This window comes from Rhinatrema bivittatum, chromosome 3 (assembly GCF_901001135.1).
Source record: "Rhinatrema bivittatum chromosome 3, aRhiBiv1.1, whole genome shotgun sequence".
Lineage (NCBI taxonomy): Eukaryota > Metazoa > Chordata > Amphibia > Gymnophiona > Rhinatrematidae > Rhinatrema > Rhinatrema bivittatum.
The window spans coordinates 320,635,357-320,651,229 of NC_042617.1; the positions used below are offsets into that span (position 1 = coordinate 320,635,357).

Here is a 15,873-nt window from a genome sequence, read left to right on the forward strand (position 1 = left end):
GGTATGCACCACCATCTGCTAGAGGTAGAGAAATACTGAAGAGCTGCAGGTGGCACACTTGGATATAGCAGTGCCTCAAAGTTTTGTTCTCTGCCTCCATTTGCTGGTGGGAGTGCATAACCCACTGGTCTGGACTGATCTGTGGTATGTACAAGAAACACCCGTTTACCCAATGCTTGCTAGCGAGATCTGTCCAAATGCAACTCAAGTTTTTAACTTTCCTATTCCAAGTGGCAGGATGTAGCTGGCTTTCTTCAATTGAAGGCATTCCATTGATTGGAGAATTCAAAGCAACTAGTCCGGCTTCTAGGACAGTTTCTCAAGCTGGTCCTGGATTACTACTTACCTAGTTTGGTTTTTAGTTTATCCACAAACTGCATAAGAGATTTGTATGCAATGGAGGCAATGTATCCAAAATCTCCCATGCTTATTGTGGCTAAACTGAAAACCAGATTGGCTGGAGGGGTACTCCAGGACCAACTTGAGAAACACTTGCCTAGGAGATAGAATGAATGCTGAAAACTGACCTGTGGCAGATGCTTTGCCTAGAGTGTGAGGCACTACATTGTTAACCATTCTTTATTCACAAGGAAGCTGAAGGCTTTTGCTCCTGTTTAACTGCTATTGACAAAGATGTCAAATAAACCCTTTTTGGACTGTTTGCTGGTATGGCTGATCTGTGTCATTTTCACCCAATCCAAGCTTCCAGAGCTTGCACTCACTTGCTCTCATGCTGCCCAACACCAAATGCTGTTAAGAGCACACACTCTTACATTGCCCATTCAGACAGTAAGGCCTTTCATATACAAATAAACCCCTTACATGATGAGTTAAGCAAATTTTTATTGAAGCATTAGGCTTGTGGTATATATCTTCAGTATTTTTCAACACTGTTCAAAGTCTAATTCCATAGAGAAGAGAAAATGACAACCTTCCTCTTCTTCCCATCATGGTAGAAGTTAGTTTTAACAATCCACTCCTCAGCTTTCTTTTTTTCTATCACTTGCTCATATCTTATTTAAAAGATAAATAGATTTCTGTAGATTCAACATTGAGAAAGGGACCTCCAACCTAGATGTGGGTTATATAGACTTTGCCAAGAAATGCCAAAATGTTTTGACATTAACACACAACCCATCCTTTTTTGGAACATATTGGTCCAATACACATAAAAATTATAGTGGCTTGGTGCGTCACCAATTATAGGTGACATAAGTACATGGTCAACTATTGATAGGAAACGTCAGTGAAGTTTCAAATCAACAGCAAATGCTTAAAGTCAAATGTTCCAACCCATTAGTTTCCAAACAAGTTATTCATAGTTAGGAACACTACAGCATTTTTAATGTATAAATACAGAACGAACAAACTATTTCTGCACCATTCCAGAACAAAGCAAAATTAAGGATGTGGGAAATTACATGAAAATTCATTGTTAATTTGTTGGTCTCAGAGCTCCAGAAATCCCCAAAATTTTGCAAATAGCTAAAAAGCCAACTCTTGAAAGCCTGTGTTTTTACTAGTTAATACCTATACAGTATTTCAGAATCACCTTCTCTACCACGAAACTGATATCCCAGCCAGTTCTTACTTTATGCTAATTATGCACTTTGCCATTAAATCCCAGGAAATGTCAATGTACAGAACAGCTGATGAGGTCACAATAATGTTAAATACAACATAGCAGTCACATGCACATCACCACAGGACTGTTACAAAATACGTCAGATTTTACTTGAACAAAGAGTGATGTGGCATTTGAACTAGTTTACAGCACATCGTTCCCCCATAATTAGGAATGGCAAGTTGATGTCCAAGGTGCATGGAGAATGTTCTAGGTCAAATCCAGCAGTCTGGTAAATTGTTTTATGCTAAAAAAAATCTCCATGTAACTATTATATACATCTTACTCAATTTGCCCCTTTTTGCATACTGAATGAACTGTATGTGCAATGCATGTTATATAATCCTACATATGAAAGTCAGTAACTAGGCTTGAACTGGTGTACATTTGCAAATTTAGATGAGCAAAAACATGGTTAAGGTCAGCAGGTTATACCTAGCTGCAACATATACCTCCCCACCCCCAACTTCTCCATCACCCAAAGGTGTTAATACAGTGGAAAAGGTAAATCAAAATCCTACACTAGGAATGCAAGCAACCTGGAAAGGTATAAGTCATCCCCCTAGTTACTGAAGCAAACAAACCCAGCCACTTTACTAGTCTGATCAAAATTCAGGTACAGACGTAGCTTGTGCAACTTTTTGCCTCCCAGCTTGTCCCATGCCAATAGCAGCATGATCCTCATCACCAGTTCCATACAGCATCTCTTTATAGGGCAATTACAGAAGTTTACAGATGCAATGCAAGAACTAAATCTTATGATTGTAGTGAAAAGGGCTAAAGCAAATGGCTACTTAAATGTCAACTCTGCTCAGCAGTCCAAGAAAGACAGCAGTAAAAAGACCAGAGGATTTCTAACAAACTGCAAAAATACAATCATTAAACCATCAATTTAAAGGTGAACAGGAAATCAGTTGTACTAGAAATTTCACAGAAATGCATCAATGAAGAGAGTGAAGACTAGAGCACACATGAAAAGTTGACAGTCCTTTCACAAAGAGCGGCTCCAGAGTATGCTAGTGCCTAGTGAGGTCGAAACCCTTGTCTGTGGAGAATTTTTGCTGACACCTGGAGAAAAACTACATCATGAATACAGTTTGCATGAGTGTTATCTCTTACATAGTATACAAAAAACTTTTCTACATGCACTTCAATTTCACAGCAAGAGTGGCATAGAATACCTAAACACAGAAGAGAGCATTCATGCACAATATCTAACTCCTTGATATAATGGATACATTTCAAATATGTTATTCTACTGAGATTACACTTGGGGTTTCCTGCCACTATGGCGTGATGGCTGTGGAAAGCATGGCCCCCTGTAGCATTAATAAGAACACAACCACCACCATCTACAGGGGTTCTCTTTTTGCGTTTTTTCATTTCTGCTAATCAACTCTGCTGCTGACTCTTGGCAAAACTGGTAAAAACAAAATTGTAATTGTTGAACTGAGCAAACTGGCGATCAAGATGCTTAAACCCTTCGATCTTCTGGGCAGAAGTGAACACTGAGCGACACTTGGAGCTCTAGGAAACAAAATGAAAAGTTAATGTTACAGTGCCAGTTTGGCACAAAATGCCAAGTAAAAGACAGTGAATAAGAGGAAGGCATAAAGCTCTAGCCATTAACCCATTCAATGCAGATGTAAATTCTCAATCTCAGCCCCATAACTTCAACTGGCACACACTAAAGGTTCACATAGCCCAGAATCTGATCTGCAGCAGGTGCTTCGGAGTATATAGGAAATCAGGTATGTGTAGCATTGTTCATCTATTTTCCATTGATTTTTCCAATCCTTTTGAAGCCAGTTATACTGACGCCATGTCCTGTGGTATCATGTTCCACCTATTATACACTTCCATTTTTTAAAAACAATTTAGACATTTATCCCAGAAGTATCACAAGATGTCATCAGCTTTCTAAAGTTCCATGAACTCACTGCTGAGAACTTAGTTTTGTAATGGGAAAAGTGATTCCCCCTACTGTAGACCAACATAGAACAGAGTTTTCCAGTGTTTCCCACCCCAGTCTAGAGTTATACCTAACCTGTTCAGTTTTCTGAATAGCCAATACATGAAGTACTTGCATAAGTTTCTAATACAGTGTATGCAAATGTGCATATTCACTAGAGATAGAGGTGCTTATCTGTAACAGGTGATCTCCAAGGACAAGCAGAATGGAGGTAGTCACATGGGTGACATCATCCAATGGAGCCCAGCACAGAAAACGTGTCAGTTTCCAGAAATTTGACTGTGCCTCACTGGGAATGACCATGCAGACACTCTTCAGTTGTATAATGGAGAAATTACTTACCTGATAATGTCGTTTTCCTTAGTGTAGACAGATGGATTCAGGACCAATGGGTATAGTGTGCTCCTGATAGCAGTTGGAGATGGAGTCAGATTTCAATCTGATGTCACCATCAGTACATATGCCCCTGCAGGAAGCTCTGCTCTTCAGTATTCTCCTCGAAAAGCAATTGTGGATATGTGTGTGTCTGGATAATTTGATTAACTTGGTTAAGTTTGATTAACTTGAATAACTTGATTAACGTGATTAACGAACTGGTTGATATGGGCTATAGCTGGAGACCGCCAGTGCCCTCAACCGAGAAACGCCGACACCCGGTAACTATGGGTGTCCTAGCTGCAGGGAAGCATGGCTTACCCGTGTTTGTCTTGCTCTCGGGAATTGACACCCGAGGTTTTCGTGTATAGCAGCAGCCTTGGGCAGGATACTGAATCCATCTGTCTACAACTAAGGAAAACGAAATTATCAGGCAAGTAATTTCTCCATTTCTTAGCATGTAGCAGATGGATTCAGGACCAATGGGATGTACAAAAGCTACTCCCGAACCGGGTGGGAGGCTGCCCGTGGCCCACTTAGTACTGCCCTTGGGAATGCTGTGTCCTCCCAAGCCTGAACATCCAGGCGGTAGAACAGAGAAGGTATGAATGGAGGACCATGTCGCCGCCCGACAGATCTCGGCGGGTGACAGCATCTTGGTTTCCGCCCAGGACACTACCTGGGCTCTAGTGGAATAGGCCCTAACTTGTAGAGGTGGAGGCTTGCCTGCCTCTACTTAGGCCGCCTTGATTACTTCTTTGATCCAGCGGGCTAAGATTGCCCACGAGGCCACTTCCCCTTGTTTCTTCCCGCTGTGAAGGATGAATAGGTGGTCCGTCTTTCATACGGATTCAGACCTTTCCAGATATTGGACTAGGAGTTGCAGACGTTAAGATGGCGAGATTCTTCAGAGTCCTTATGCTCATCTGGAGATGGCAGCGAGATGGTTTGGTTTAGATGGAAGTGAGAAACCACTTTTGGGAGGAAGAAGGGGACCGTGCATAGCTGTATGGATCCCGGTGTGAACCTGAGGAACGGTTCTCGGCAGGATAGTGCTTGAAGTTCGGAGATGTGATGGGCCAAACATATTGCCACTAGGAATGCAGTCTTCAAGGTTAGGAGTCGTAAAGGTAGACCTTGGATAGGTCTGAAGGAGGCTCCTGCTAGGAAGTCTAGTACTAGATTGAGGTTTCATAGGGGTACCCGGCCACTTTAGGGGTGGTCTAATCTGCTTGACCCCTCTCAGGAAGTGGGAGACGTCCTGAGGAGATGCTAGACTGGTGCCTTCCACTTTGGCTCCGAAGCAGGCCAACGTGGCCACCTGAACCTTGATGGCGTTGAGGGACAATCCCTTCCGTAATCAGTCCTGCAGTAATTCCAGGATTGTGGGAATTTTGACTGTGGAAGGATGTCGCGTTCTTCACGCCAAGCTTCGAATATTCTCCATATTTGTATGTAGGTCAGTGATGTGGAGAACTTGCGTGCATGGAGCAAGGTGTCAATCACCGCCCTCTAGTATCCTCTCTTTAGACGTGTCTCTTACGGTCTGGCCATTGAGAGGAATCAAGTTGGGTCTTCGTGGAGGATCGGGCCTTTCTGGAGCAGATCCCTGTGTGGCGGTAGAGGGAGAGGGCTCCCCGTCACAAGTCTTCACATGTCTGCGTACCACAGCTTTCTTGACCAGTCCGGGGCCACTAGAAGTACTAACCCCCTGTGGTGCTCTATTTTGCGGATGATCCCGCCCAGTAGTGGCCATGGGGGAAGGCGTATAGCAGGTCTTCCTGTGGCCAGGTCTGGACAAGGGCATCGATGCCTTGGGATTGTGGTTCTCGTCTGTGACTGAAGAAGTTGGGAGCTTGGGCTTGGACTGGGTTGCCAGGAGATCCATGGCTGGGGTTCCCCAGCGGTTTACTATCAACTGGAAGGCTGTGGTAGACAGCTTCCATTCCCCTGGGTCTAGACTTTCTCTGCTGAGAGTCCACAGTGACGTGGTCTTTTCCCTCGATGTGGGCGGCTAAGATTTATTTATTTATTTATAGATTCTTTTATACCGCGGTACGTATAGATATACATCACCTCGGTTTACAGTGAAACAATAAATTAGCAACAGGCTTTACATATAACAGTATAAACAGTAAAAACAGTAAGAAACATTTAACCGCAACAGACTTTACAGAAACATTGGGTTCATGGGTAATATGTTATCATTAATTATAATAACCATAAAAATTAATAATCAAGTATTACACAGGAGTAAGATCCCTTGTAGGTTTGCTTCCACCCAAGCCATTAGAGTATCTATTTCCAGGGACACCTGTTGGCTTCTGGTTCCTCCCTGGCGGTTGTTGTAGGCAACTGTCGTGGCGTTGTCTGACATGACAGATTTGCCCCGGAGTCTTGACTGAACTGTATGCAGGCTAGTCTGACCGACCAGGCTTCCAGTCGGTTGATGTTCCATCCCAACTATTCCTTGTCCCATTGCCCCATGGCCATCAGTTCCTGGCAGTGGGCTCCCTACCCTTGTAGGCTCGCGTCCGTGGTGAGCAAGATCCAGGTCGGTGGGGATAGCCTTACTCCCTTGCTCAGATGGTCTTCTTGTAGCCAACATTGGAGCTGGTTCCGCACCTCCCCCGGGAGCTGCAGGCGAACGGAGTAGTCCTGGGACATCTGGTTCCACTGTGACAGTACGGAGCGCTGTAGCAGTCGCATGGGAGCTCTTGCCCATGGGCCTACTTCCAGGGTTGATGTCATGAGGCTGAGGACTTGGAGGTAGTCACATACCTTGAGGCGAGGCTTGTTAACGGGTTTTGCAATTGGTTCGTCAGTTTTCTTCTCCTCATAGGGGGGAAGAATGACCTTGTCTTCTCTCAAACCAGACTCCCAGGTATTCTAGAGATTGGGAGAGCTGTAGGCAGCTCTTGTTTGTGTTGACAACCCACCCGAGGTTCTCCAGTAGAGCCTTGACTCTGGTGGTCGCCTGATGACTTTCCTCTGGAGACTGCCCTGATAAGAAAATTATTCCTTACCTGCTAATTTTCGTTCCTGTAGTACCATGGATCAGTCCAGACAGTGGGTTAATATCCCCCGACCAGCAGATGGAGTCAGAACAGAGTTTGAGAGCGTCAGCATATAGAGTAGTGCACCCTCTGCTGGAGCTCAGTATTACGCATAGCAAAGCCCAAAAGCAAAAAACACAACATTTTGGATCCAGAACCGTTCCCAAAGAGGAACAGAGAAAGATATAAGTAAACAAACGGTCAACGGGACCAGCAACAGTCAACTTGTGAGGAGCTGTGAACAGTAACAATAATCAGAGACAAACAGAATGAAAGATACCTGGAAGAATCCGAGCAGGACCTAATGAAACCCCTAGTGGCGGGCGTCTGGACTGATCCATGGTACTACAGGAACGAAAATTAGCAGGTAAGGAATAATTTTCTTTTCCCTGTACGTACCTGGATCAGTCCAGACAGTGGGATGTACCCAAGCTTCCCTAAACCGGGTGGGGTCCTGAGAGACCTGCTCGGAGAACCTGATCGCCAAAAGAACCCGTGCCCTGAGGCGCCAGGTGTAGTCTGTAATGTCTGGAAAAAGTGTGCAACGACTTCCATGTCGCCGCACGGCAGATTTCCTGGGAGGAAACAGAGCGAGATTCCGCCCAGGACGCCGCTTGGGATCGCGTGGAATGAGCCGAGACGCTGCGAGGCGGCACCCGCCCCGCCGCAATGTAAGCGGAAGAGATGGCGTCCTTTATCCAGCGAGCAATAGTCGTCTTGGATGCCTGAGAACCTCTCCTCGGTCCTGACCAGAGGACAAACAAATGATCAGATACCCGGAAGTCATTGGTAACCTCCAGGTAGCGGAGCAGTACACGCTTAACGTCCAGGAGCCGGAGAGACCGGGGTTCCTCTGGAGCAAACGCTGGAAGCTCCACCGTTTGATTGACGTGGAAGGCTGAGACCACCTTTGGTAGGAAGGATGGCACCGTACGAAGGGAAACCCCGGAGTCTGAGAAACGCAGATAAGGGTCTCGGCAGGACAAGGCTTGAAGTTCTGAAATCCGGCGAGCAGAAGAGATGGCTACCAGGAAAACAGTCTTGAGGGTCAGGTCCTTGAGGGAGGACCCCCTCAGGGGTTCAAAAGGAGGGCCCGACAGCGTGCGCAGCACCAAGTTGAGGCTCCAAGAAGGGAAAGGATCCCTGACCGGTGGCCGCAGGTGTTTGGCACCCTTCAGAAAACGTGCAATATCCGGCTGAAGGGGTAGAGAGCAGTTCTTCTGTACCAAGACATTCAAGGCCGCCACCTGAACCCGGAGCGAATTATAGGCGAGACCCTTATCCAGACCATCCTGTAGGAAATGAAGGATCAGCGGGACAGTCGCCTCCATGGTTTGGACTCCGCGGTCGGAACACCATGCTTCGAAGACCTTCCAAACTCGAACATAAGCGACGGAGGTCGAAGGCTTGCGGGAACGAAGCATCATTGAGATCACTGTCTCCGGGTAGCCTCTGTGGCGGAGACGGCGCCGTTCAAAAGCCAGGCCGCAAGACAGAAGAGTTCTGCCTGCTCGAAAAATACCAGACCCTGGCGCAGAAGATGAGGAAGATGGGACAGGCGAAGTGGGCCGTCCACCTTCATCTGAAGTAGATCTGCGAACCATGGCCGACGGGGCCATTCCGGGGCGACGAGAATTACAGTCCCTCGATGATGTTCTAACCTGCGGAGAACCTTGCCGACCAGAGGCCAAGGAGGAAACACATAGAGCAGTTGATCCAACGGCCACGGAAGGGCGAGGGCATCCACCCCCTCCGCGCCGCGCTCTCTTCTGCGGCTGAAGAAGCGTGGAGCCTTGGCGTTGAGAAAGGTCGCCATTAGATCGAGGCGTGGAGTCCCCCAACGACGGATGATGAGATGCATTGCCTCGGAGAGAGCCCACTCGCCGGGGTCTAGCTGTTGACGACTCAGGAAGTCTGCCTGAACGTTGTCCACCCCGGCGATGTGAGAGGCCGCTATCCGGACGAGATTGCTCTCCGCCCACTCCATCAGGGGAGTAGACTCTAGGGAGACCTGCTTGCTTCTTGTCCCCCCTTGCAGATTGATGTAGGCCACTGTGGTGGCGTTGTCCGAGAGGATCCTCACCTCCCTGTGTCGCACCAGGGGAAGAAAACGCTTGAGAGCGAAACGCACGGCTCTCGTTTCTAGGCGATTGATCGGCCACTTTGCCTCCTCTGGCGTCCAAGTCCCTTGAGTGGCGCTTCTTTCGCAGACGGCGCCCCATCCCGCGAGGCTGGCGTCGGTGGTCACCACCACCCAATTGGGAACCTCGAGCGAGACTCCCTGAGCCAGATGCGAGGGGACAAGCCACCAATCCAGGCTTTTCCTGGCTAATGGTGGAAGCGGCAGGATCACCTGATACTCCTGGGAGACTGGTTTCCAGCGGGATAGTAGGGACGCCTGCAGTGGATGCAGGTGTGCAAACGCCCAGGGTACCATGTCGATGGTGGAGGCCATTACTCCCAGGAGCTGCAGATAATTCCAGGCGGTTGGTTCTTCCAGAGCCGAAAACCGAGACACGTGCTCTCTCAGGGCTTGCGCCTTGTCTTGGCGAAGGAACACCATCCCCCGCCGGGTATCGAAGCTCGCCCCTAAGAAATCCAGGTGTTGCAAGGGCACAAGGGAACTCTTTGGAAGGTTCACCACCCAGCCCAGAGAGCGTAGGAATTGTACTACTCTGGCCACTGAGGTCTGACCATGTGAGAAGGACTTCGCTCGAATCAGCCAGTCGTCTAGGTACGGATGTACTAGGATACCCTCCTTGCGGAGGGCCGCCGCCACCACTACCATGATCTTTGTGAAGGTCCGAGGTGCGGTCGCCAAACCGAAGGAAAGCGCCTTGAACTGAAAGTGTTGACCGAGAATCTTGAAGCGAAGATACCGCCGGTGAGCCGGCAGGATGGGAATGTGCAAGTACGCTTCCGAGAGGTCCAGTGAAGCAAGGAATTCTCCCTTGTGCACTGCGGCAATCACTGATCTGAGAGTCTCCATGCGGAACCGGGTGATCCTGAGGGCCTTGTTTACCTCCTTCAAGTCCAGGATGGGGCGAAAGGAACCGTCCTTTTTGGGAACGATGAAGTAAATGGAATAGTGGCCCAAGCCCACCTCGAAGGGGACGGGAACGATGGCCCCTATTTCCTGCAGTCGGTCTAGTGTTTGTTGAACCGCTATCCTCTTGAGATCCGAACCGCAGGGGGAGAAGATGAACCGGTCCCTCGGGGGGCGGACAAATTCCAAGGCGTAACCGTCTCTTATGGTGTCCAGCACCCACTGGTCCGTGGAGATAACTGCCCACTCCTTGTAGAAGTCCATGAGGAGGCCTCCGATCCGGGGAGGTGAGAAGTGGGCTCCTTTGGCATCATTGGGATGACTTTGTGGGTGGAATTCCCTGCCCTGGACCCTCTCTCGCGGGCCTCCGCCCACGAAAGGAACGAGACCAAGGCTGGGGTCTTGTCTGCTGTGTCCGGGAAGCGGACTGTCGGTAAGACCTATAACGTCGCTGTGCCCTGGCCCTGGTTCTACCGGAAGAAAATGATCTGAAGGAACGCTGTCTATCCTCCGGCAGCCGATGCACCGAATTTTCCCCCAGTGACTTGATGATCTGATCCAGGTCCTCTCCAAATAAGAACTTCCCCCGAAAAGGGAGGGAGCCAAGGCTCGACTTGAAGGAAGCATCCGCTGCCCAGTTGCGAAGCCACAAGAGCCGTCGGGTTGCTACAACCGAAACCATGTACCTCGCCATTACGCGAAAGATCATACAGGGCGTCCGCCCCATATGCTATGGCAGATTCCAGCCGGTCCGCCTGGGCGGCCTCTTCGGGGGGCAATTCCTGAGAGGTGAGAAGCTGCTGTACCCAGAGTAAGCTGGCCCTTTGCGCGAGCGAACTGCACATCACGGCCCACATACCCAGGGCGGAGACGTCGAAGACCCTCTTGAGGAAGGTCTCTAGTTTACGGTCCTGCGTATCCCGCAGGGCCGTTCCCCCCGTGACCGGGATGGTTGTCCTCTTGGTCACTGCCGACACCGCTGAGTCCACCTTGGAAACCTTGATAAGATCCAAAAAATCCTCAGGGAGCGGGTATAGCTTTTCCATGGCACGTGTGACTTTCAAGGATGCCTCAGGAGTGTCCCACTCCCTGGTGAGAAGCTGTAGGAAGGACTCATGAATAGGGAAAGCCCTTGCTCTAGGACGGAGGGCGGCAAGTACTGGATCTCCTTTGCGAGACGAGGTGGCGACGGCAGGAGCCACAGGGATCGGCGGATCTGGAGGTGGGTCGAGGTCCAGCTCCTGAATAATGTGGTGGATGAGTTCATCCAGCTCTTCTTTTTGAAAAATCCGTAGGGCTCGAGGGTAGTCCCCCTCCGTATGTTCATCCAGATGCGCCTCCGGGGGTTCCGGGGAGACGTCTCTCCGCCCCCGTGGTGGCACAGGAGAGGGACCCGGCAGGGATCGAGGCGTAACGGACGAGGCGGTGAGACCAACAGCAAGTTTAGGAACCTTGGGGGGAGGGGCCCCCAGGGGATTAGGCGCCTGCGCTCCCATACCCTGCAAATAAGCCATGTGCATTGCCAGAATAAAGTCAGGTGAGAAAAACGGAGAGCTGATTGGAATCCCTGGGGGGGACCGTCCTGGGAGCCCCGGTCGGGCAAACCTCCCGCCGGGGGCAAAGCCTGTTGAGAGCCAGTGCAACCAATCCTGTCTGCATCTGGGAGCGAGTCCATCTCACGCTGACCCCCTAAAATGGCCGCCGTTCCCGCCAAAGGCGGCGTCATGGCCGGCCCGCACCACCCGGGCTGAGGAGGCGGCAGGTCCGAAATCACACCGGAGGACTGCAGGGTGCCTTCCCCGTCAGGGAAGCACCGCTCACAAAGCCCCTCCCTCAGAAATTGATTTCCTGGCTCGCCGCAGGCCTCACACCTCGAGGACCGCGGCATGTCAGCACCGGGAAAAAGAAAAGCCTCGGGGGGGGGGGGGGGGGGGGGGGGGGGGGGGGGGGGGCGGGCAAAGACGAGCTAGTGCCGCGGGGGGGCCTGGAAATGGCCCTAACAACCCGCCGAAGGGGTCCAGTAACTGCGGGGGAAAACCCCCGTTTTAGTTGAGCGCACACCCACGGGTGGAGCTTGCGAACCGCGGGACCCCCAACGACGCGTGGAGCGGCCGGAACCACCGGCATCCACGGGGCACCACCAAAAAGAAGCAAACCTGTGGAGAAAGAAACTCAAAACTTCCACTTACCCCAACGGAAGAGGAAAGGAGTACAGAATAGAGAAGGCAAAGCCACAGACACACGCCGCCTCAAAAATTGAAAACTTTTTTTTTTTTAAACTTTAAGGATCCAAAATGAAGAGAAACATAAGACAGGGAAATACTGTGGAGAAAAAGAGAGAAATAACTAAAAATGAAGAAACCCTGTCAATCTGGGGGAGCTAGTGGATCCCCCCACTCGCATCTGCTGGAGTCAGAAGAATACTGAGCTCCAGCAGAGGGTGCACTACTCTATATGCTGACGCTCTCAAACTCTGTTCTGACTCCATCTGCTGGTCGGGGGATATAACCCACTGTCTGGACTGATCCAGGTACGTACAGGGAACAGCCAATCGTCCAGATATGGGTGGAAGAGGATTCCCTCTTTCCTCAGTAACACCGCTACTACCACCATAATTTTGGTGAATGTCCGAGGGGCTGTGGCGAGCGCAGGAAGCGCTGATGCTCATGATGGACCGGGATGTGCAAGTATGCTTCTGACAGGTCCAAGAATGTAAGGAATTCTCCCAGCTGTATCACCCTTATGACCAAGCGCAGGGTTTCCATGCGTAAGTGTGGTACTCAGGTAGCGGTTGACAGACTTGAGGTCCAGGATGGGCCAGAACGTTCCCTCTTTCTTGGGGACGATAAAATAGATGGAATAGTGCCCAGTATTTTGTTGTGTGGGTACCGGCGTTATGGCCTTCAGGGCGAGTAATTTGGCCAGTGTGGTTTCCACTGCTGTCCTCTTGGATGGTGCGTGGCAAGGAGATTTCACGAACTTGTCCGGAGGTATCTTGTGGAAGTCCAGATAGTATCCCTCTCGAATGATGGTTAGGACCCACTTGTCTGCTGTTATCTCGACCCATCTTTGGTAGAATAGGGCAAGCTTACCCCCTATGGCTTCTTCCTGTGGATGGGTCAGCTGATTCTCATTGTGGGGTGTGGCTGGGGCTTTGCCAGAGCAGGCTCCCCTCTTATCATACCCTACAGGAGTACATATCGGCTCGGTTAGGCGTACAGGATGGCAATCAATGGAAATGGCGCCGACCACCTCGAAGGGTCTCCACATGGGAGGACCTTCGGATCGGATCAGGGTCTAGCCCAGACAGGGCTAATCAACCCGATAACAGACGCCGACAGACGATCTGTGCGGCTTTCCGAGCCTCAGAGACCAGAGACTTTTAGAAAGCTTTCTACCTTACCTTGTCTCAGCGTTTCCTGATTTTGTTCCGGGCAGTCTCCGGCTGCGGGGGGGAGAGGGAAGTACCTTCACCGCCACGCTCTGTGTTGCACCCGCTGCCTTTCAGCCTCTCCCATTGCCAGGAGCTAAGTCCATGCCAGGAGCCGGCTGCCAGACCGAGGCCTACCTCTGAGGAATCTCTGAAATCACCTCATGAATTCTCGACTGGGGGAGGGACCCGTCTGTATCACTGCAGGAGAGTGGGGCTCATCTGTAGAGGTAAGGTTTCTTCTTGTTTGGAATTTTCTTTGGTTTGAATGCTCTAACACTGTGCAAGCGTGTATATTGTCCCGAACTGCTATGGAGACAGAAAATACTGAAGAGAAGAGCTTCCTGCAGGGGTATATGTACGGGTGGTGACGTCAGACTGAAATCTGACTCAGTCTCCAACTGCTAACAGGAGCACACTATACCCCATTGGTCCTGAATCCATCTGCTTCACACAAGGAAATTTAGCATTAAAAAATAGTAGAGACGACCACTCCAAGGGGAGGTAGACAGCTCTGTGAGAATCAACATCCTGCTGTCCTCTGAGAACACCTGTTACAAATAAGCAACTCTGCTTTCTCTAAGGACAAGCAGGATGGCAGTCTTCATATATAGGAATCCCTAGCTACAGGCTGCTCCCCAACAAAAAAAAAGGAGAACAAAACCAACGTGAGTGGGTATGTTTTTGTTGGCAACAAGCCTTTTCTTTATTTTATTCTTAACCTATAAGGGACAGCCTGGAAAAAAACCAGTGAGTCCTAGAAGGGAACAGAGTTGGGCTCTATTCCTCAAACAAGTGCAGGGACAGACTGGCAAAACCTATTGTCATATCAGCCATCCCTGTTCAAACAGTAATAAGATGTGAGTGTGTGGCGAGAACGCCATGTTGCAGCCTTGCAAATCTCCATGAGGATTGATCGCAGATGAGCTACAGGTGTTGCCATAACGAGCTTGATATGGCACACCAGGATTCAGATCTGATTGGGCATAACAAGGAGATGCAAGCTGCTAGCCAATTAGATATAGTCAGTCTGGCAACAGCAATCCCCAGCTTTTTAGTGTCAAAGAAAACAAAAGGTTGTGTGGGCTTTCTATGGGCTTCAGTCACTCCAGATAGAAGGCCAAGGCTCTCTTGCAATCTAAACTATGCAGTGCTTGTTCACTGGATCAGTGGCCTTGGAAAAAATGCTGGAAGGACAACTGAATAGTTAAAGTGGAATTCAATACCACTTTACACAGAAACTTAGCATAGGTGCATAAAACCACCCTATTATGATAAAGTTGAGTAAGGTAGATAAGTTACTACAGCCTGGAACTTACTGAAGTGGCTGCCACCAAAAACATGATCTTCCAGGTCAAGTACTTCTGGTCACAGAAGTACAGTAGCTCAAAGGGAGCTTTCATCACTGGGTCAGAACCACACAGATCCCAAGACACAGGAAGTCTAATGGGAGGTTTCAAATGAAGCAGGCCCCGCATAAACAAAACTGAAGGCTGCACAAAGATGGGTTTACCTTCTACATGCACCAAGGTGAACCCTGACAGAATTGGTCTTGAGACCAGTCTCAGACAGATGTAGAAGGTAATCAAGCAGTTTGTGTGTGGAGCAAGAGAAAGGATCTAGAATTTTTTGCTCACATTATACAGCAAACCACTTAAATCCATAGGATCTCCTAGTGGAATCCTTTTTTTAAAGCTAAAAACACATGACATCAGGCAATTCAAGAGGTTGCAAAAATAGCTTCGATAGCCAAGTGGTGAGTGACAGGGACTTGAGATGGCACAACCTACATTGATTCTGAGAAATGAGATCTGAGGCACTCCCCAACCTGATTCACTGATAAGACATTCCTTGCATGAGCAGGAACTCTGTCTCAGCTACAAGGGGGACTTATGAGAATCTGAGCTTCAAGAAAGTTTATGCTTCAAGAGCGATTGGAGAATATGCATACAGCAGTCCCTCACCCCAATACAGTGCAAAGGCATCCAAAGCTAGTTTGCCATGTACCCTCTCTGCCTGGAGTAGAAAAGTGGGAACTTCTTGTTCTAAGGGGACGCAATAGATCCATCACTAGTGTACCCCTTGGTTGAGGGGCCACTCATGTGGTTGTTAGGACAAACTGGCATATAAAACAGAAGACCTTAGTTTTGGTTCCTAAGCTAATCCATAACAGCTCCTTTTTGGATTAATTCTGTTCTTCACCTCTGTAAATCTATGTTGAGATCTGCCAATAAGTGTTTATTAGAGGTCTTGTCCCCTAAATCATCTCATTTAGCCAAAGTTTGCAATCTTGCATTTTCAATGGCTGGACCACTTACATGGAACTCTTCCAGAGCCCCTCCATCTATTACCTGATACAGCTTTGCTCAA

The 15,873-nt window shown here is 49.1% G+C and overlaps 1 protein-coding gene across 4 annotated transcripts in view; it reads right to left on the bottom strand.

Annotated features, from left to right (window-relative positions):
• Positions 1–825: 825 nt before the first annotated feature.
• Positions 826–15,873, bottom strand: part of AMD1 (adenosylmethionine decarboxylase 1) — a 131,039-nt gene continuing 115,991 nt past the window's right edge. For all 4 annotated transcript variants that reach the window (XM_029595263.1, XM_029595262.1, XM_029595261.1 and 1 more), the window contains one exon: positions 826–3,151. In XM_029595263.1, coding sequence (XP_029451123.1) covers positions 3,017–3,151 — 135 coding nt within the window. In that variant the 3' untranslated portion in view covers positions 826–3,016. The remainder of the gene's footprint in view (positions 3,152–15,873) is intronic.